The 22,883-nt window shown below is 42.9% G+C and overlaps 1 protein-coding gene across 6 annotated transcripts in view; it reads left to right on the top strand.

Moving 5' to 3' along the window:
• The window catches only part of SYNE1 (spectrin repeat containing nuclear envelope protein 1), a 464,341-nt gene that overhangs the window by 436,068 nt on the left and 5,390 nt on the right, over positions 1 to 22,883 (top strand). For 5 of the 6 annotated variants that reach the window (XM_082855887.1, XM_082855882.1, XM_082855883.1 and 2 more), the window contains 13 exons: positions 444 to 626; positions 924 to 1,061; positions 3,055 to 3,246; positions 4,145 to 4,478; positions 7,036 to 7,104; positions 8,939 to 9,081; positions 10,744 to 10,870; positions 11,640 to 11,851; positions 13,414 to 13,614; positions 14,898 to 15,026; positions 16,567 to 16,779; positions 17,808 to 17,900; positions 19,296 to 19,354. In XM_082855887.1, the coding sequence (XP_082712013.1) occupies positions 444 to 626; positions 924 to 1,061; positions 3,055 to 3,246; positions 4,145 to 4,478; positions 7,036 to 7,104; positions 8,939 to 9,081; positions 10,744 to 10,870; positions 11,640 to 11,851; positions 13,414 to 13,614; positions 14,898 to 15,026; positions 16,567 to 16,779; positions 17,808 to 17,900; positions 19,296 to 19,354 (2,093 nt within the window). The remainder of the gene's footprint in view (positions 1 to 443; positions 627 to 923; positions 1,062 to 3,054; positions 3,247 to 4,144; positions 4,479 to 7,035; positions 7,105 to 8,938; positions 9,082 to 10,743; positions 10,871 to 11,639; positions 11,852 to 13,413; positions 13,615 to 14,897; positions 15,027 to 16,566; positions 16,780 to 17,807; positions 17,901 to 19,295; positions 19,355 to 22,883) is intronic. The other variant, XM_082855884.1, reaches the window with a different exon arrangement.

A 22,883-nucleotide genomic window follows, 5' to 3' on the forward strand; every position in this document is an offset into this window, starting at 1 on the left:
AAGTTTTTCAGGCTGTTAATTATTTTAAAAACTATATTATATATGTGTATGTTCTAATGTATATATTACATATGTGTACATGTTATATGTGTGTGTGTGTTCTGTATATATGTATATATCATATGTATGTGTGTATGTTCTCTATGTATGTGCATATATTATATATTTATATTGTATATGTATTTGTGTATATACCTATATTTATTACTGTTTGCCATTTTCTTTCATATTTTTGTTTCATCAACTCCCTTTCCTTAAGCCACACCGATTATATGACTTTACTTTAACAAGTGGAAGTATATGCTGGTTAGAAATTGTCTTTTCCCATTTTGGGGGAAGAGTTGACTTCCTGTTCTGCCTGACATCACAATGTGAAGCCCAGACACCCTTGCTGAGAGCCCTCCGTTGATCTCCCTGTGTGATGTGCCTCTTTGTGGTCTTAGGGTTTCCAGCGACAGGTCCATGAGACCCTGACCCAGCTGGAACTGATCAACAAGCAGTACCGCCGCCTGGCCAGAGAGAACCGCACCGACTCAGCATGCAGCCTGAAACACATGATCCACGAAGGCAACCAGAGATGGGACAACCTGCAGAAGCGCGTCACCTCCATCTTGCGCAGACTCAAGGTCTATACTACGCCTCCTCTGCAGCCTAGAGGCCCGGCTACAGAGGAGGGCCGTTTGTACACAATGTTAGGACATAGTACACATTGTACACAATGTTAGGACATAGTCTCAGTGACTTTGTAAGACTGGGATGGCAAGAGATTGAGGTATCCAGCATGAATTTATATGGCAAAAAATTGCAGGGTTCTGGTAGCTCGTTGAGAAAATGACTTTCCAGGAGAATGTTGGAATTGGCGGTTCCATCTCAGCACGTGTTTGTGGGCTTTTTCACTGTTATTCTTTTCTTTTCACATCCAGCATTTCATTGGCCAGCGGGAGGAGTTTGAGACTGCACGGGACAGCATCCTGGTGTGGCTGACAGAGATGGATTTGCAGCTCACTAACATTGAGCATTTTTCCGAGTGTGATGTTCAAGCTAAAATAAAGCAACTCAAGGTGATACATTAGGGGTTTTTTTCAAATTATCAGTGCGAAGAGAGTCTGAAGAGGAAAGGATTTTTTAGATACTTTTGTGAAGAACATACTAAAGAACTGTTCTTTTTTTGTTTTATAAATTTATTTATTTATATTTTTTTATTTTGGGCTGCATCGGATCTTTGTTGCTGCGAGCGGGTTTTCTCTAGTTGCGGCAAGCGGGGGCTACTCTTCATTGCAGTGCACGGGCTCTAGGCATGCGGGCTTCAGTAGTTGTGGCACGTGGGTTCAGTAGTTGTGGTGCATGGGCTTAGCCACTCTGTGATCTTCCCAGACCGGGGCTTGAACCCATGTCTCCTGCACTGGCAGGTGAACTCCCAACCACTGCGCCACCAGGGAAGTCCAGAAAATTAGTTCTTCTTGATTGAAAACAAATTCAGAAAATAAGAAAGATATTAAAAATGAAATGAAGAGCATTACCCAGAGATACAACTCCCGTTAACATATACACTTTCATTATTAACTTGATCGCCAGGATTGTTGTTTTTAGTTCTTGTTGTTTTTTCTGATTTGTTTCTAGCACCTTCAAATTGTTTGACTCACATGATCCAGAGCAGTTCAACTTTCTCGTGTTGGGATTTCATTCCACATAGTCTACATTCTTAGGTGCCAAGTTAGTTTTTAAGCATGTTTGGTATGTTTCAGTATGTAACTCAAACACAGTGGCTAGTTAAACATTTTAAATGGGGAGGGATATATATTAGATGTAAGGATTCCCTGAAAGGAAGAGTGTTTAATATCTTGAATAATATGCAGTGCAGCTTCTGAAATTTTCCTCCTAAGATAAGATAGTTTTTTTCTTTTTAAGAATAGTCGTGGTGCCCATAGCTTTAAGGTTGTTATAATAAAACAAGGAAGTTACTTTTAATCAGTGATTCTCAGGATAAAAAAAAATCATAAAATAGCCCTGGTATTCTGCCCAGCCTCTCTCTCTCCATCCCTCCCTTCACCTCAATTCTTGCAAGTCATTTCACAGGTAAATCAATATTTAAAAGCTTCGTTTTCTACCAAGTGGTAGTTGAATCTTTTCTTTTTGGACTCTGACAGGGTCATGGCATTTATTAACACCCTCCTTCTCCCTTGGCAGTCTTTTTATTATTGTGCACTTTCAACTATTCCAGAGTTTATTCTTTTTTGGGGGGGGGGTGTTGCGTAGGGTCTTAGTTGTGACAGGTGGGCTCCTTGGTTGCGGCTCGCCAGCTCCTTAGTTTTGTCATACGAACCCTTAGTTGCGGCATGCATGTGGGATCTAGTTCCCTGACCAGGGATCGAACCCGGGCCCCCTGCTTTGGGAGCACGGAGTCTTAACCACTGCGCCACCAGGGAAGTTTCTCCAGAGTTTATTCTTGTGTTGAATTAAAATTTATCCCCTGAAACTTGTCCCCTGTAGCTGAACTGTTTTGACTCATATAGAATGAGTCTAAATAATCCTCCAGAATTACCTTTTTTTCAAATAATTATAATCATGCCTGCTTATGTCCTGAAACAATTTAAAAAAATCATCTGAGAAGAATTTGTGACATTGTCATTCGGATGGCTTTCCTTCGTCACGTTTGACATGTCAGGAAATCCAAAATTAAAATATCCAATATAATTCTTTAAAATGCTAAATTTATTGCAGTGGCACTGTATTGCTTACCATTGCTTTTCATCAGGGGCCACCAGTGCTCTCAACTTTATGATGGGTTTGAATGTTTGTTCCTATGATTCTCTTACCCGCACCGTCTGTGGTGGTAAATTTTATTAGCGAAAGGCACCTCTCTGGTCATGCCATTTCTGCCTCCCGTTCTGATTTAAAATTTTTATGTTTTACTTTAGAAAGTCATAGCCTCTTGGCTTGTCATTGTCTATGGTAAATTTAATATCCCCTACATGGTTTTTCTAAATATGTATTTTAGAATTACTTCATGTCCAAGTGAGCAATAAAAAATTACGTGCAATATGTGCTCCCTAGGCCTTCCAGCAGGAAATCTCATTGAACCACAGTAAGATTGAGCAGATAATTGCCCAAGGAGAACAGCTGATAGAAAAGAGTGAACCCCTGGATGCCACGTTCATTGAAGAAGAGTTGGATGAACTCCGACGTTACTGTCAGGAGGTCTTCGGGCGCGTGGAAAGATACCATAAGAAACTGATTCGCCTGCCTGTATGTGACATTGTTTTCTCATTATCATGAAATCTAAAGAGAATTAATAATGTGGACTTAGGTAACATCATTGAGTGGGCAAGAGCCTGGACTCTGGAGCCAGAGTGCCTGGGTTCCAGCCCCAGCTCTGGCTACGTCACCTTGGGCAAGTTACTTCACGTCACTTGCCTTGGTTTCCTCAGTTGTAAAGCTGGTTTAATAACAGTACCTACCTTGTAGAAAGGATTGCTTTGGGCACGATGAGTTAACATATATACATACAAAGAGCTTAGAAGCGTACTTGGTACACATCTTCCATGGAAGATAAAGAAGCTTCTAGAAGAAACAAGGGAATGAAAGTGAGCAATGTAAACAGTGGCTCAATTGGTGACGTTGTTTAGTTGAATTTCTTTTTTCTCTTCCAATTCCCTAATTGCTACCATAATCACATCTCATGGTCAAGATGCTATTATTAGAATATTTGGAATCTTCTGTGATAAAATATATTTTGTATCTGGACTAGAAGGTATAAAAGGACCAGCTAAGGTTTTATTAGTGATTCCCTTTTGTTCCTGATATGTGCCATTCTGTACTTACTGTGTTGCAGATTAGGTACTAGGTTGCCTTTATTTACATTTTATTTAATCTTATATCAATTCTTTGAAGTAGGTCTTAATATTATTTCCATTTTTCCATGATAAAACTGAGAATTTACTAGATTCATGTGTAAGACATTTAAAAAAGTTATCAGAAGATACTTATTTATTTGATGATAGGAAGTTTAAAATTACCCCCCAGCGAGGTAGGAATGTGGTCCCCATAAGCTTGAGTGCTGAGATTTGGTGAAAGGCGGAGCACAGAGTGGGAAGGGGGTCAGCTGAGCGCTGCGGTAACAGGGCTGGCTTGACTGCGTTTCTAGCTCCCAGATGACGAGCACGACCTCTCTGACCGGGAGCTGGAGCTGGAGGAGGCTGCAGCTCTGTCGGACCTCCACTGGCGCGACACCTCCGCGGACAGCGCGCTCTCCCCCCAGCCCGCCTCCAACCCCTCCCTCTCACTCGCCCAGCCCCTCCAGGGCGAGAGGTCCGGGCGAGACACCCCAGCCAGTGTGGACTCCATCCCTCTGGAGTGGGACCATGACTATGACCTCAGTCGTGACCTGGAGTCTGCTGTGTCCAGAACTCTGCCCTCTGAGGATGAAGAGGGTCAGGAAGATAAAGATTTCTATCTCAGGGGAGCTGTTGGTCTGTCAGGTAAGAAAGAGCTCCTCCTGTATGCTAGCTTGAAAGAAAATAAAAAGGAGTGGATACTGTACTGGAAATCCGTGTGCCGAGCAGAATCATCTGCCTTCTCCCATTAGGGGAACTTATACACAAATGAATAATTGGATATTAACATGATTCGCAAATATAAAATTGGCGTTGTGGCCACTGATTTATCCCACATATACTTACGGTCTCACTACACGACAGGCACTTTATAAGTACTGGAAATACACAGTTCCTTTTCTTCTCAAAGAGCTCACACTCTAGTGTGGAACATAGACAAGTAAGAAACGGCTGTGTGAAATGTTTGGCACTAGGATAGCAACGTACACATGGTGGTGTGGAAGCACAGCCCGGGGATGACTAAGCTGGCGCTTTGAGGAGAGGCTTTAGGGAAGAGACTTGAGCTGAGACCTGAAGGATGAATAGGAGTTGGTCAGGAGGACACAGCAATGTTCAGAGCAAGAAAGGAAAGCGTGCCCATCTTGGATTTATGATTAGCCTCCGCGCTTTTGGTCACCTGGAGTTTGTCCAGAATGACAAGGCTGTAGACTGGGAGGCATGGAATGAACAAAGAGGAGGTGGAAAGGCAAACCAGGACCTGGTCATAAAGCAACCTGTTCGTCATGGAAAGGAGTTTGGTTTTTATCATGAAGGCCATGGAGAGCCACAGCAGGGCTCTAAGGAGGGAGGCAATGTGATCAAATGCATATTTTCTTTTTTGTTGTTAATACATTTATTTATTTTATTTATTTATTTTTGGCTGCATTGGGTCTTCGTTGCTGCGCGCAGGCTTTCTCTAGTTGCAGAGAGTGGGGGCTACTCTTCGTTGTGGTGCACGGGCTTCTCATTGCGGTGGCTTCTCTTGTTGCGGAGCACGGGCTCTAGGCGCGTGGGCTTCAGTAGTTGTGGCACGCCGCCTTAGTAGTTGTGGCGCAGGGGCTTAGTTGCTCTGCGGCATGTGGGATCTTGCCCGGCCAGGGATCGAACCCATGTCCCCTGCATTGGTAGGTGGATTCTTAACCACTGCGCCACCAGGGAAGTCCCGATGCATATTTCCAAAGAACCTGTCTCAATACTATCTAGAGAAGGGCACATTGAAAGAGAGTCCAGAAGGAATTGTTTTACAATCCAGGACACAGATGTGATGGTGGCCTGAACTAAGGAAGCAGCACGGGGAATAGAAAGAATGGAAGAGCTATGAGAAATCCTAAGACGGCTCCTCCATAACTGATGGTTGATTGAATTGGGATTGAAGTGATTTTCTGGCTTGGGCATCTTGGTGAAAGATGCAGGTGGTCCTAGACTCGGAGGGCCATGAGCAGGAGAGAATGCTCTGGGTGTCTGTGGAGCCACGGGGGCAGGGCAGTGAGAAAGGGGGAGGTGACGAGTCCCTCTGTGCACATCCTGAACTTGAGATGCTGTAGACTATCCCAGGGGAAAAAGCCAGCAGTAGATGGACGCATGGATCTGAATTTCAGGAACCGGAAATGCCAGTTAGGTAGTTTTCCACATAGTCACCAAGGGAAGGAAGGAGATCGCACAGGAAGAGTGTATGAAGGGACACAAGAAGTATGAAACTTCAAGAAACACATATAGTGAAGGGATGGACAGAGGAAGAGGAGCATTGTAAGGAAGGTGAGTAAAAGTAGAATCAATAATCAGAGGCCAATTTGTGGCGCTTGTAAACATCTCACACATTCTCTAAAAGAGGATTTCTGCTTGTTTCTGATGGTTCACATTTGGATCCCCAAGGGCATGACACTGTCTAAAAGGAAAATGATTTCTCTCGTTTCTATTTTGTTTGTATGGTACAACCTAACAGTTAGGCATTTTGCATCTAAAGCAGAACTGTCCAATATGTAGCCCTCAGCCACGTGTGACAGCTGAACTCTGAAATGTGACCATGCAGACTGAGATTTGCTGTGTCAAATGCACTTACACGAATACCCAAAATTCAAAAACTTAGCACAAAGGAAAGCATGTAAAATATGCATAATACTATTTATGTTGATGACATGTTAGAATGAGGGTATATCGGTTTAGTAAAATTAAGTATTAAAATTATTTTCATCCCTTTCTCGTTACTTTTTCATTGTGGCCCTTAGACTCTTTAAAATAACATACGTGGCTCATCTTATTTCTATTGGACAGTGCTGCTCTAGAACCTGACTGTCTCGGTTGAAATCCCAGTTATGTCACTACTAGCTGTTGAAACTTGGATGAGTAACTTCATTCCCCTGAACCTCAGTTTTCTCATCCATAAAATGAGAATAACACTTCCATGCACCCTGTAGGGTTTCTGTGAGGATAAATGAGTGCTTAGAACAGCACCTGGCTCATAAAACAGTCAACATGAGCCCTTATTATGATTTATTTCAGGAACCCTTTGGTGATCGTACTCAGACTTCTCTGTATGTTCAAGAGTTATCTGCCAAGGATGACTAACTTCCTTTTTTTCCCTAAGAAAGTTATTTTCCTGCCATCAGCGGATCAAGGTTTCCAGACCTTAGCTGTCAACTTAGACTGTGTGCTCTTTTTGCAGATGTAACGATCCCCGAAAGTCCCGAGGCCTATGTTAAACTCACAGAAAGTGCAATCAGAAATCCCTCTGGTAGGCACCAAAAGCTAAAGTGCACCTCTGTCCCTCACCTGTAACAAGCCTCCTTCTCTCCCAGCACATCTACTGTACCTCTCACAGCTCTGTGCCAAAAGCATGTTGAGGCAGCACTTCCTCTCTGACTGCTGTCTCAGAGACAAAAACCAAAACATTTGGTTGATCGACACCAAGAATAACATTCCAATAATCAAGTGCAATAAAGCAATGCTCAGCTTGCTAAATGGTAATCACTCTCAGTACATGTAACCTATGATGCCCATTAATGGCAGAAAATAGGAGATGGAAACACTAGTCTTAGCACTGGTGCTTTCGTGCCCTGCTTGGTTGTAGCAGGTCTGGCTGCTTGACTTCGAGGACGGCTTGCAGACCCACCTCTGGCTGAGGAATCAGGGCTCAAGGATCTGGTCCCAAGTCCACCAGCCTATATGTGTGACCTCAGGCCCACCATTCATCCTCCTGATCTCAGGGGTCCCATATAGGACAAGAGGTGAAATCAGATATTCAGCTCTAAAATATTATACTTTTAGTTTAATGAGTCTTACCACGCCATAAAGCAATTTGACATGAGAATGTATTCCACAGTATCTTAAGACTTAGATTTTCAAAAAAAAAAAAAAAAAAGAATTAGATTTTCCTTTAAGGACAGAACTATTCCTGAAACAAGAAGGCTTAAAGAAAGGAAAATGGAACCCGTTTTGCTTAATGTTGCTCTAGACAAACTGTAGCTCAGGGTCAGTAATTTGGAGGACATTGGAGAGAATAGGGTTTGACCACAGTGATAGGATATTGAATTGTGAGTTTATTAGTTTACACTTTGGTTTTTGCAGAAAAGCAAAGGACGGGAAGTAAGGTAGCATTACTGAAATGGTTACTGCCTGAGTGATTCCCAGTGAGAAACCTCTTCCAGGTGTATTTAGAAGGTCTTTTTTCCAAAAAACAATTAATGAAGCTTACTAATATTTATTCTGCTTTCACCCTATGCTAGCTTCACTCTGATGATCAATGTTCTTGTTGAATTCAAAGACTGTAATACACACACACACACACACACACACACACACACACACAATAATTTTGCAAAAGGATGTCACATCTCTCAGAGGAGATGAGCTAGAAGTTCTACGCTGTGAGTGAGAACATACCTGGATGGAAATGGTAAAATCTTAGCTTTCTCCTGATTTTTTTTTCATTATTCATCTTTTTTTATTTTGCATAATTTTATTTCTTAAAAGCAGTTTAAGTTTTAGAACAAATTTGAGAGGGAGGTACAGAGATTTCCCATACAAAAGCAAGCCGTTGCTAGTTTGGTACCTCCACACATACCCATCCTGAGCTAGTCTTTTCTTGGTTCCCTTGAAGTCCCACCTTAAGTGAATGATGCAGCCACCTGGGACTTAAGAGGCACTATCTTCTACTGAGATGCAGAAAGGAAAATGAGAGGGTGTGTCTTTTTCTGTTTGATAAGTGACTGCAGAGGGAGCCTGAGATGTAACTGCCTCCTAGTTACTGGGGAGCAGAAGCCACCACCTGAGGTCTTTAGAACGCTAACAACACGCAGTTTTCAGGGGATGAGCCAGAAGAGGGAGCAGAAGCACGGGCTGCTAGAACCCCCCACAGGCCCCTTTTGCAGCACCCAGTCTGCTTGGACTCTTGGTCAAGCACATTCATTGGTCTGGTAATTCGAACTCCTAACCCACCAACATGTCGGTACTAAATGTACTTTATGATTACCCACACACGTACCATCTCTCTACTGCCTTAGCTGTAGAATTTCTTAACCATCTCCTTGAATGTCAAGTTGTAAAGATTCTTATGGTCGACACTGCAGGGGATCCTAGCACCTTGGAGTCACAGATCCAACAACTGGGCAAAGCCCTGGATGACAGCCACTTTCAGATGCAGCAAATGGAGAATATTATCCACAGCAAAACTCCCGCAGGACCAGAGCTAGACTCCAGCTACAGAGGCTATGTGAGTATCCGGACCCTCGTGATCCTGACACATACCTGGTAATCACAATCGTGTGACAAAGAACAGTCCATCTGTGGCACGAGGGTTGTGTCGGCTCTCCACGTACCAAGCTGCCCTTGAACTCGTGTGTGCGAAACAAAGCCCTGTTAGTCGATTACCTTTTGAGCGAAACTGGTCTGTGCTCAGACCCACTGATCCACCCTAATGACCAGCCTGGTCCTTTACACGGAGAACTGAGTGAAGTCCATCTAATGGAAAGCAACCAAATGCTTTGGCTCTGGAAAGGGCTTCGGCATTTTTCCAAATTCAGCTGGTGATTTTCTGACCAAGGATACCCTTGGAGCCTCAGGGTTTAGCTGGTAGATTACTAACACGGAATTGTTTTGGTTCTCTTCCTAGGTGTCTTGAGTCACTTGATGATCTTGGGACTTTTTTAATGCTCTGTTATTTGTATGTTCATTCTGGAGAAAACGGTTCTGACTAACAAGAGAGATTTGGGGAAAAGATGGCAAGAGATTGTGTGTATTACCAGTTCCATTGTTGAAGCTTTTTGTAAAGTAGTAACTTCATTTGCTCTGCTTCGGTTACTGACCGAATAACTTTTCTCAGAGAATTACCTGTTTTCCTACACATACTTACGCAAGAGGATTTGAAAGTAAATCTCTTCTATGCCTCATATCATTTCTTTTCATACCCAAAAGACCGCTCTGTAAAAGGAAAGAAAAATTAATTTCCTTAAGCCTAATGACAACACCCACGTACTGCTTTTTTGAAACCAGGAGAGAGAACCATTCTAGTTATATCCGCTAACGTTAATATCCTCACAATCACAGAAGACTAATTAATCATGAGCTTACTTCCTGTCCAGTTTGGCCTATTTTACTGACTTCTATCATAGTGAAACCTCTTTTTTAAAAATATAATTTCGCAATGAGCATGCTGACATCACTGAGGTTATACTTAACACCAATCAAAAGCAATCAAAGTAACTTAATAGCAATGTAATTTGTTAAAGGCTTTGAAAGAAAACCTTCTGATCAGTATAGCAGGAGTGTCTTGAAATGATTTGTTCTTTTAATCTTCGAATACTGTGTGTGATATTAAACACGGAGTTGGAAGCTTTTCTTCTGATGTTAGAATTTATTCCCTTAGTATCTACTAACCATTGCTTAAACTTTCTCATGAAACAGCTGGCTTTAATATTGTTTTATTCTTTTAAGTATTTTAATACAAATAAATGTCCCTTTGAGATTTGTGGTAATATTACTCTTCCCGCCCTTCAGTTGAAGAAAAAGGGCAGCTTGCCAAAAACTATATATTGTATTGCCAGCTGGGGGCTCTGAGTGTTAAATCCCAGATCGGTTTAGTCTGTTTTGATTCATAAATTTTAAAAGAAATTTTGGAGACTTATGCAAAACCACGTGTGCCAAGTATATCTTCAAGGCATTGCTTTATGTAAACATGAATGTGCCACATGTTTAAGAAGCATGTTTTTGAACTTGACTTTTTTGTTTTCAGCAGAGCGGCTTACTCTTTATAGAGAAGTAGCGCACAGCTACTGCCCTTTTTGAGGAACTCCAAAGATATTTTCTCCAGGAGTTCTTGCACTCATGACAATTTGAGTATTTTGTGACGGGGGATCTCTTTTCTGTATCTAAACAGATGAAACTGCTGGGTGAATGCAGCGGCAGTATAGACTCAGTGAAAAGACTGGAACACAAACTGACAGAGGAAGAGGAGCATTTTCCAGGCTTTGTTAACCTGAATAGCACCGAAACCCAAACAGCTGGTGAGTGAAATAGAAGATCTGGAAGCACTTCGTTGCCCCCGAGTTCCACTGTGCCACTGACCTCATTCTACACTGGTCTATCCTGAGAACTTTCCTCCATGTTACAATGATCTCTGGGGACAGAGCGGGAGGTGAAAATAATCACAGTGGTTTTTTTCCCATGTCCCATGTATTTTAAGGCACCGTCTCTAATCACTAGTCAGGAATCTTCTGTGTGTGCTCTGTACACTCTCAGAGCTTTCCTGCAGAAGGAAACCAAGAGTTGAATGTTATCTTCACCCACTTTCATGCTTATTACTTCTTAAAGCTCCTTACAATGTTAAATCTTAGGTAGTTAATATCTTTTCTCCATTATCATTAAAAATGCAGATAGAAGAAACACAGCCACCATACTGTTCTTTTTGGGGTTTTTTGCGATACGCGGGCCTCTCACTGCCGTGGCCTCTCCCGTTGTGGAGCACAGGCTCCGGACGCGCAGGCTCAGCGGCCATGGCTCACGGGCCCAGCCGCTTCGCAGCATGTGGGATCTTCCCGGACCGGGGCACGAACCCGTGTCCCCTGCATCGGCAGGCGGACTCTCAACCACTGCGCCACCAGGGAAGCCCCACTGTACTGTTATTTACAGCTGACGGCAACAGAAATGCCCAGAGGCATTACTTTCTTTCTGTTGCTGTTTTAAAGTTAGCCACTCATGTAGGTTTCAAACACTTCCTAAACGTTCTCGTGGAGGATGATCCCTCGCTATCCTGTGCGTGTGCTGTCTTGCCAGGTGTGATTGACCGCTGGGAGCTCCTCCAGGCGCAGGCCCTGAGCAAGGAGCTGAGGAGGAAACAGAATCCCCAGAGGTGGCAGCAGTTTCACTCGGACCTGAGCCGCGTGCTGACCTGGCTGCAGGAGACGGAGGAGGACCTGGAACAGCTTCAGCGCCGGCAGCGCAGCACTGATATCCAGCCCATCGCGCTTCAGATCAAAAAACTCAAGGTAGCTACCCTTGGCCTTTCCCGCAGCGCCGGACAGAACGCTGCCACGTGGCGTGCCCGGTCAGATGAAACCACTAGCCCTGGCCTGTTGTGCAGTCACACAGCAGCGGGGGAATGGTCAGCACAAACGGACACGAACGCTTCCCCAGTCACCCCAGATCAGAGTGTTTATAGGAAGGCTTGGAAGGGTTGAGAGCTGGACTGCGTTGCAGAACCAGCCCCATGAAAATAGTCATGATTTAATGAATTGGTAGCTAAGAAATGACCAATTAAAGTTTCATGAAACATCCAGGTACCTCTGGGACCTAATTAACCTCTTTTAAAGGAAATACAACTATGTCCAGGGTCCTACAAGTCTATATCTAGAGCTGGAGAGGAGTCCCCTCCCAGATCGTATACGTGTGAGTTTATGGAGACCCAAGGAAGCCACTTGACATTCTGGAATCAGCAGAACTTCTGAAATAGATTATAATAGTGGCAGAAGCAATTTTCGGTGAAATGAATCCAAGCAAACAAAACCCGTGGAGTAATCGCAGTAAAACACCTGACGTTTGCATTTGATTTTGACCTGGACGGGCGTAGTGCACAAGATAACCTCTTTTAACTCCCTCTCTAGATCTTAAAACTCCTTCTCAGCCCAGCTGTTGAAATGCATTGATACGTGGAGACTTTTGTAAACATACTGTGGATGGAGAGCTCAGTTTCTTCTTAATAGGTCTCTTGGTCCTGCCTTTTTGTTTGGAGAACGTCAAGCTGTGCTCTTCCTCAGAAGAGGAGGGCTACCGGGCCCTCCAGGCTCAAGGATTAACTGCCTTTGTTTCTCCCTGGCTTCTCTGTATGCTGTTTCTTTTGGGGTGCTGTATTTCTGCCTTGTTTTAGTTGTTTTGTTTTAAATTTTCAAACAGTGAAATGAGTCTTCCCCACAGATGCTCAAACTTCTTTTTTTTTTTTGCCATACACGGGCCTCTCACTGTTATGGCCTCTCCCGTTGCGGAGCACAGCCTCCGGACGCGCAGGCTCAGAGGCCATGGCTCACTCACGGGCCCAGGCGCTCCGCGGCATGTGGGATCTTCCCGGACCGGGGCACAGACCCGCATCCCCTGCATCGGCAGGTGGACTCTCAACCACTGCACCACCAGGGAAGCCCTCCCCCACTGTTTCTTAATCCCAATTCCTCAAACCCATGGCAACCATTCTGAAATTTTAACACATATTCTTTTTCCATATATATTCATGAAAAATGTGGATTTGTGTGTGCACATGTATTTTAAATTACATACATGCTGTTTTGTCACCCATATAAATCTGTTTCTCTTTCACTTTATACCATATTTTCTGAAGATTCATTCGCATCGTCAAGTACACATCTGATCCATCTCTTTTAGCTACAGTGTGGTTCCCAATGGTGTGCACCCACTGTATCATCCAGCCATCCTGCTAAGACCGGTGTTAATTAATGGATCTTTTAATTTGGGTGAAGCATGTCCAAAGGTCTTAGACTATTTTTCTTCAGTATTTTTATTGTTATTTTCCTTGTTTGATTGTTCTCCTTTCTCTTTGCAGGAGCTCCAGAAAGCTGTGGACCACCACAAGGCCATCATCCTCTCCATCAATCTGTGCAGCTCCGAGTTCACTCAGACTGGCAGTGAGGAGAGCCAGGATCTGCAGGGTCGCTTGTCCCAGATGAATGGCCGCTGGGACCGCGTGTGCTCCCTGCTGGAGGAATGGCGGGGCCTTCTCCAGGACGCGCTGATGCAGTGTCAGGTCTGTGGGGCTTTGGGCCGGCCATGCTCTGAAGTCAAACATTTCCAGTGTAGCTGAGTCTGTGACTCGATTTATCCAGATCACTAGGGGGATGCAGTTACTCTCCAAAGTCAGTATTTGAGTGAGATAACTTTGTGCCCAAAGTTTTCATTTTACTGGAGAATTTGTACATGTGACCAGGAGTTCAAAGACCCCACTTCTTTACAGCTAACAAGAGACTATTCCCACACGTTTATCTCAGCCTCACCATTCCTCCTTCGACTCATTCTTTATTCAGTATTTTCTGAGCACATAGAAAGACATTTCTTGGACATCCAAGTGAGCATTACAAATATTTACTCATCCATTCAGACCACAATTATTTGCCAGGTGTTTACAGATACTGCACTAGGCAGGCAGGATACAGCCCAGCCTCTGCTTTTGTTGGGGAAGACAGACAATAAAAATGCAAATAAATGTTCAACCAAGCTACTCACAGATGTTGATGATAAGAGTAACGAAAAAAGCACTTTGCGAAGGTGATTGGGCAAGTTCTATGGATGTTTGAGCTGATTCTTGGAAAGATGTTGCCATGAAGGAGGTCAAGCAGATGGCAAGTCCCAGAAGCAGGAAAGGGCTTAGTGTCTTCAAAGACAGAAGAAAGGCCATTGTGATCAGAGAGTAGTCAGAGAGGAAGGAAGGGATGAGAAAGATCTGGGAGGTGGTCAGGAAGCAGATCATGCAGGGCTTGGTGGGTCCTGGCCAGGAGTTTGGGTTATAATCTGAGCAGGATGGGAAGCCTGTTTCCCAGGATTATAGGTGCCCCAGGAGTAATAATACCTCCTTGAAAGCAGGTACCCAAGCTGTGGTTTCACTCCTGCACTGCCTCCCAGTACAGCGCCTCCCACGTTGGAGATCTTCTGTAACTATACCTTGAATAAATGAACACTTGGACGCGTGGAGAGATGGGATTGAATTTAGGCCTTCAAAGATGGGAAGATTTGAATACAGGAGGAAGATAAAGGAGCAGAGCTGCTTCCCTCTACGTAGTATTATAGCCCTAGAAATTAAGCATTTTGATGCCAATTTTCCTTATGTCTAGTTTTTCCCTCGAGTAATAAATTAGATGCTTTTGGTAAGAGCATGAACTCAGATAATTACGACAGCTCTAGTGCCTTCCCTAGAAAGGAGTTGTGTATAAGGTCTTAAAACCAACGGTAGGAATTGTAAAGCATGGATATTTAAGCTATGAGGGAAAGAAAAATATCTCATTCAAAATGATTTTATGCTCCATGTTTTTTTAGGATTTCCATGAAATGAGTCATGGTTTGCTTCTTATGCTTGAGAACATTGACAGAAGGAAAAATGAAATTGTGCCGGTTGATTCTAACCTTGATGCAGAGATACTTCAGGACCATCTCAAACAGCTTACGGTAAGATGTGTGGACTTGGACAGCATCTGGTTATGTTATAGTTGGTACTACTTATTTACTTTTTACATTATAATCTCTTAGTCTTTCTTTACCCCTCATGATTTCCCATCTCTGTGAAGCAAACATGTACATAGAAGATGATATCTGTTAGCTTTAGAATCTGGTTCTAAAGCCATTGCTCATCTAAAAATCTCAGACGGTCTTCATCTTAATTAGCTTGTTTTTATCAAGGCAGCTCTTTGGCAGATTACATTTGTTTTTTGTTTGTTTCTTTGTTTCTTTGTTTTTCTGCGGTACGCAGGCCTCTCACTGTTGTGGCCTCTCCCATTGCGGAGCACAGGCTCCGGACGCGCAGGTTCAGCGGCCATGGCTCACGGGCCCAGCCGCTCCGCGGTATGTGGGATATTCCCAGACCGGGGCACGAACCTGTATCCCCTGCATCGGCAGGCGGACTCTCAACCACTGCGCCACCAGGGAAGCCCTACATTTGTTTTTAATTTAAACTGTATGTGTTGAATCTACATCCCAAGAATATATTGGGTGGCTGATAATTAAAGGAATTAAAATAGAGCCCGCTAAGACTTCTTAAGAAGAATTAAGTATACGAATTCAACACTAACCTGAGCACCAAGTGTTCTGAAAGCTAAGACAACAAGGGAAACATGAAAAGTTAAATGATTTTTATTACCTGACAAAAAGGAAACAAACCAGTTCTCAAGGAGCAAGAAACTTTTTCTAGTATTAAATTCAAAAGGAAATTTACAGGATTTCTGTATAGATTCTTATAAAAAGAACTTTGGACAATATAATGTACAGTGTACTTAAGTGATTTTATAGAAGATAAGGAAGCATATTTGAGTTCCATTAGGAGAAAATGATTTGCATTTTGTCACTTTCTGTATTTTTAAAATGCTGTTTCTTAACATTTAGCACTGGCACAAACCTAACAGAATTATCAGCTTTTAGTTCAGTATCATAAAGGTCTTAGAAACCAGGAGGAAATAGCTATGCTGCTGAATTTTTACTAGACTTTTGACCTCAGACCTTAAGTTGTGAGTGATGAATCACCCATATATCTTTTTAAAACTCTTGAATAGATATCTGAGTATACCTCCACATACTTGAGTTTTTCTATATTTATATGTTAATGTTTTACTTCTCTTTTTAAAAGAATAGTTTATGTCTCATTTGCATAACACTTTATATTTTAAATACTTCAACATACATTCACCAGTTTGAACCTTCCAGTGATACTTACTGTGGACCCGGCAGGAATTAATGTCATCATTTTACCAAATGAGAAAACTGAGATCAGAAAGATTCAGGGGTCTTATAGGATACATTTGGGCAGAGGCAGGATTAGAACAGAGGTCCCTGATTCCCAAATGTCATGGGCTGCTGCATCCGTCCTTGTGTGAGCACAGCATTCTGATGCTCAGGTCTGATTGTCCACTAAGTTAAAGTGATGTCATTGTGCACCTTTGGAACTTTCTCGAATTATTGAAAATTCTTAGAAAAATATTTCTTATGCTATTCATAGCAAATAAGGCATGAGCTGTTGGAATCCCAGCTCAAAGTGGCCTCACTGCAAGACATGTCTCGCCAACTATTGGTGAACGCTGAAGGCACAGACTGTTTAGAAGCCAAAGAAAAAGTGCATGTGATTGGAAATCGGCTCAAACTTCTCCTGAAGGAGGTCAGTCATCGTATCAAGGAGCTGGAGAAGTTATTAGACATGTCAAGCAGTCAGCAGGTAAGCTCTCAACAGACGTCATTGTGTAGCATGTCCTACAGGAGACCAAACAAGCATCATCTTTATCCATTTTAGAGACTCTGAATGTAGTACTTGTGAGACTAGAGTGTCCCCTCTCAATCACTGCTCTTATAAGTCTGGCTCAAAATTAAAAAGTAACTCAAAAACTTTTATAATAGGACACTACTTTTGATTCTGTTACATCCAAAAAACCTCCTGTAATTGTTACTGCTAACACTATTACCACCACTACTGTGGCATTTTACTTTACCCAGTTTATGTAAGAATTCATGTGCTTTCAGTAACACTGTGAGAGTAGGTCACAACCAATTGTTGCATATGAGTTTCATATTCAAACCTTAGAAGGTATGAAGTCTCCTTAGCTGGCGGTTAAATCATACAAAATGTTCAGTGTTCACTTTTATTTGTTTATCTATTTATTTGTTTATCTGTTATTTATTTTTAAATTTACTGCATGGTAATATTGTTGGTTTTAAGAAATGCATTTGCAGGTAAGATTGCAAACATTCAATTGTGAAATCTGTTATGAACACACAAACATGTTGCAGGCAAAAGAACCACCTACTCACAATAACAGCGGTACCAGCAGCAATACGGTTTCTCTGATGCTAAAAGGCAGGCTCCTGGGTGACTGACAATCTTTTGTTTGTAACGCAAATGATTTGGTTTCTCTCCCGCCTGAGCACCCTGCAGCTGTAAGGCAGATTCCTTTACCCCCTTCACTTCAACCCATTCTCCCGTCCATGTCATTAAGAAATAATAAAACTCCAAGCGGCCCAGTAATAACAAAACTCCACCTGTATCTTCCAGAAGGGCCAAACTCACAACCTGGAAAGCCCAACGCACCAGAAGTATTAGGTTCTGTTCTTCCTGCGATCATCTGATTCTGTTTTTCCCAGGGAATGGGTTGAGGGATAGATAGGGATGGGGTGGGAAGTACTTGCAGATCACAAAGCCATCGTGGCTCTGGGACATGGAATCATTAAGAGAATCTATTTCCCACGTAGGATTTGTCTTCCTGGTCTTCTGCTGATGAACTGGACACCTCAGGATCTGTGAGTCCTACATCAGGAAGAAGTAGCCCAAACAGGCAGAAAACGGTAACTTTCCACTGGTCATTTTCAGTTGGCCCACGGGAGGGACCACTGGGGCGTGACAGTCTTGGTACCTCACGCAGGGTCCACGGGCTCTCCCCTTGCAAAGCAGGAGTCCCCCTACAACGTGGGGTTGTCACACAGTGACGCAGAGAAGCTCTGTTTCCTCAGCCCTGCCTCAAACCCTCCCCACATGCACTCAGGAATGGAAAGAGCAGTTCTGTTTTTCAAAAGAATCAGGTTCAACGTTTGGTTGGTATGCAGGGAGGCAGATTAGTTTTCGTGCTCGCAGGGCCATCTCTAGAGCAGTGCTCCCTCGTCCCTTTGGTGGCCCCTCCCTTCAAACCCCCTCCGCCACAGTCCACCCAAAAAAAGTAGGCTCCACTTAAAAGGGTGCCTCAGCCAGAGGTGGACAAAACTGCAAGCATCTCATGAGACCATTGAGTTTATAAGACAAACGGAGGTTCTGTTGACCCTCAAGCAAAGACACTCCCGAAGGTGGTCTTGAAGGTTTGGGGCGATCGCATTGCCCCCAGAGTGGCAACAACTCAAGGTGACTCACCCGCCAGGCCTGTCGGGGGGCTGTCTCACTGGCACACAATGAGGAGAAAAAGACCAATTTGACCCCTGCTACCCTCTCTACCTTGATTTCTCTGTGTAATTAGAAGCTTGTTTTCCGTTTTGTTCCTTTTTTTGGTCTGGCTTTATGATTATATTCATTTTTATTATCATTCCATTTTCCTTAGTTTTTAGAAGTATTGGTTTCATTTGTACTTTTCTTGTTATAAACACTTAAGTTCTATGCTGATAAATGTTATTATCTTTTTAGGATTGTTTTTTACTACATTCACTAGTTTCCTATAGATCCTAGTTTAAGAATGTGAAGGAATACTGGCTTTTCGAGTCAAATTTTAGGCTTTATTTAACTTGAGTGCTTAACTTGTTGGGTCTTCATCACTCTACACAGAATAATCTCACACTGCCATTATTTTTAATCTACCAAGAATTTTAATATTGTTCTAGAAGATGAAAAATATGTAAGGTATATTTGAAATACATGGCACGGCGCATTGAATTTTATATTTATTGTAAGTAAATATACAGAGATCTTTGGCTAGGGTGAAGTCATTTGTGTTTCTACCATGAAAAGTGAGGGAAATATACCCATTGTGGTGTGAATGCGCAAACCGCCGTGTTTCTTCAATGATGTATGATATAGATGTAAATTGATTTCACTTCTTCAACAAAAGAAAAGCCAGTTTCCTTGATTCATGGGTACTGATCATTTCATTTGATTTGTATTTCCTTTGCTGAACTTTTAGTTTAATTTTCATCAGTAGCTTGTCTTTATTTGCCTGGACTGAACATTCTTCTTTCTTTACCCCTGTTCATTGCAAACAGCCACGAGGCAAATGTAGTCTCTCACAGCCTGGACCCTCTGTCAACAGTCCACATAGCAGGTACCTTATTCTCCTGGTTTCCACACTGTTCTAGAACTCCAAGAGGATGATGAAAATTGTCCAGAATTTAGGTAGGCCTGTATCTGGTCTGCCTCAGGGTAGTTGAGAAACTACTCATTTAGGTCCACACCCTTGCCTAATAAATTGGAAGAGACTTTTCTAAGTGGAAAGTACAAGAAAATCTCAGAGCGTAAAATATTTGGACCCCATCAAAATTTTGTTTAACTGTACCTAGGCCATCTGGGACTCTTCATCCAATGGTTTTTTATTCTGTGTGCTCGTGAAGATTCGATATCGCTGATGTCACAGCGCAATTTGATTCATGGCAGAATTTTATCATCCTCTTTATTTCTAGATTTTACAATAAGTCAGGTAATAGATCAGTGAATTATTTTACCATTCCCAGAACCCACACATCTGAATAAAATATACTAACACCCCCCAGCTTTTTATTTTATTTTTGTGTTTTATCCAGATTGTGGGTTTTGGATTCTCAAAATGGCAAGTCCTAATTTGGTATTACTTAAAATTTCTAAGCCCCTTCTCTCTTCTGCTTATCCTAAAATTTCTCTCCGGCCAGCACACTCAGTCACTCACCTTCCTGACACTTGGCGAGCTCTTTCACTCTGGAAACAAGAGCAGTCAGTGCCCCCGCCCCCCCGGGGACCTCCAGAGAGCCTCACAGCTGCCACTCTGCTTTCTGCCTGGCTTCCAACAATCCCTGTCTCTGCAGTTAGCAGTGCTTTGCCTTCTTCGTTGTCGGTGTGATGTCTGTGCTCCCTGGCCCTTCCACTAATCAGTTCATGTTTCCCAGACAACTTTCTAAAAATGGAAATACTGTCCTTGGAAGCAGCTCCCTCACTCCAATCATGAGCAGTTCACTGTTAAAATAGTTTGCCCCTCTGGAAACTTACCACCACTGAGCCGGAATCCCAATTCCTGGAAGGAGGGTGGGGCATGAGGAAGTGTAAACAAGCCCTGAGTCATAGTTTTAGCTTTCCAGCTGTGTGAGGAAGGGGCTGGCCTTTGCATCTGGTTTCCACTCAGCTGCAGTAATGCAGAACGGATTTTGATGTGATTTCTGGTTTTAAGCTTCCCTCCACTATGTTTTGCTTTTTTTTTTTTTTTTCTTTCCCTTTGGTTTTCCCTTTGGGGCTTTTTTTTGTCCATAACAAAATATCAATAATGAAACATGAATGGAGAAAAACTCACAGGGATTTTTGAAGATAATGATGGGCTTCTCCAGGTGCTCTGATTTTTTCTTAGCCCCCGACAAGAAAAGACATCGGGTACTATAGGCAGATCACTGCTTTATGTAGTGCGTCTGCTCACCACAAATTGCTGATGTGCCGTGAACAGAGATGGGGCATGTCCCCAGAGCGTTCCTTTAAGAACACCAGAGAGCTATTCTGTGGTTGACATAAATGATGGTGATGAGAAGGGAGAAAGCTCTTACGTTGTTATGCGATGTCAATAGCAACCACAGCTCGGTTCCCGGATTTCCCCGATTCTTTCAGACAGTCACACGGCCCTTCTGAAATGTCAAAGGCCTCGTTTCTCAGGGCACCAACTGCTTCAATATTGTCTCTTAATGGGGCTTTGCAGCTCGGACAGCCACGTTCTCACTGTGACATCCGCAAGGCGCCTTTCAGCTCCGCTCTGTCCAGCACTGGTTATTAACATCTTTCTGAGCACACAGCATGATGTTCACTTTGCTGCTTACAGGACCTGGAATACAAACGATCTTCACCTGAATGGCCAACTTCGGCAAACAGCTTGGCAGACGGGTTGTGGTTGAACATTCTTGGACTTCTGAACTCCTTGGCACCTCTGTTTGGGGTGCGCCCACGTGGGCAGTGACACGGAGTGTCTGCTGGGAAAGAATTAACTTCACTCACAATCCAGGCTGTCACGGTGTTCCTTTACATTGAGACTTGAGATGACCTTGCGTTTGATCTTGCACTGGTCCAGCAAACTTGAAAGGTTATTGCAAAAGCACAAACAGTTGAGAATGTTGACCCCAGCGATCTGCAATGGGCACATTTTAGGCATATATTCTTCCTGAGAGGAAAGAGGCTGAGTGGAAATAAACTGGGTATTAGTTTGAAGGGAGGGTTCTTATATTTTTTTAGTGGTTTAAAGTCAAATATTAATAATATCAGTTACTTGCCTGTTGTATATTTCATATGGATTCTACAGCTGCCGTTCTGTGTTCTCTTACATAATATTCTAAGCCTACATATGGATTGATGCCAGTGTTTACAGAACACCTGCTATGTTTAGACCCTGGGCCCACAAAACTAATACAGTATGGTTCCTGTCATAAAAAACTTGCAATATGTCATAATCTAGAGATCCCCTAAATCAATTACAAGGAGCTTCCCAAGACTCCTTAAAATTCTAAACATTTGAAAAACATCTGAAAGTATACGTTCATAATAACTATCCACAATTTTTTTTTTTTTTTTTTTTTGCGGTACGCGGGCCTCTTACTGTTGTGGCCCCTCCCCTCGCGGAGCACAGGCTCCGGACGCGCAGGCTCAGCGGCCATGGCTCACGGGCCCAGCCGCTCCGCGGCATGTGGGATCTTCCCGGACCGGGGCACGAACCCGCGTCCCCTGCATCGGTAGGCGGACTCTCAACCACTGCGCCACCAGGGAAGCCCCATCCACAGTTTTTGAGATTAAACCTATTTAAGATGCATGCTTTTTGAAGCAATGTTTATGATGGCCCAGCTGATACTTTTTCTCTACTTTTGACTTAAAATTGGCTAACCTGATAGCCAATAACTCTTCAAAATTCTACTATAGATTAGTTGAAGTTCACAAATGGGAAGATTTTACTCCAATTTCCAGCCAAGCAAAGGAATAACTGCTCTGTAGTCTGAAGAGAGGGAATTGATAACTTCATTCCAAAGCTGAGAATTGTAAAATGCAAAACCTCTCTGGGTATCTTTAGTCTTTGGTGCCTTCTGCACAAAGAACTGAGACAGAATAAGAAGTGGCAAATGACTGGCTGAAACACTGAAAGGGAGGGAAAAAAGACCTCATTTAAAAATGTGTTCAAGGGAGCCAAGTACATCGAAGCAGGCACAGTGGGGTTTTTGCATGTACACCAGGGCCTAACTCTAAACACCATTCAGTTTCTTGTGGAATTTTTTTTCTAAGTCTTTTCTGTCAAACTCCACCCTGGGGATTTATTTATTCAAAGTTCTCAAAGCACCTCATCCTAAAACAGCCTTGCCCCTGGGGCAGGCTGGACACCCGGGCTGAGGACAGGTATAGGGTAAGGCTCCACTATGTTTCTTTTATATTTTGAGGTCTGCATTCCCAGTGTTTCCCGGGACCAAGTCAGACACCTTAGAAAATGCATCACCTCTTTGAAAACACTGCTATAAATCAGGAATATTTCCTTGGAAGGAAAGGCTGAATCCAGCAAAATCCCTAAGGTTATGAGTCATCACACCCGTGCTTTAATAATACAGATAAATAAGAATGATAAGTTGCTGACATTTATTTAGCACCTAGTG

The sequence above is a fragment of the Leucopleurus acutus genome (genome assembly GCF_964270905.1).
Source record: "Leucopleurus acutus genome assembly, chromosome: 15".
NCBI classification, from domain to species: domain Eukaryota; kingdom Metazoa; phylum Chordata; class Mammalia; order Artiodactyla; family Delphinidae; genus Leucopleurus; species Leucopleurus acutus.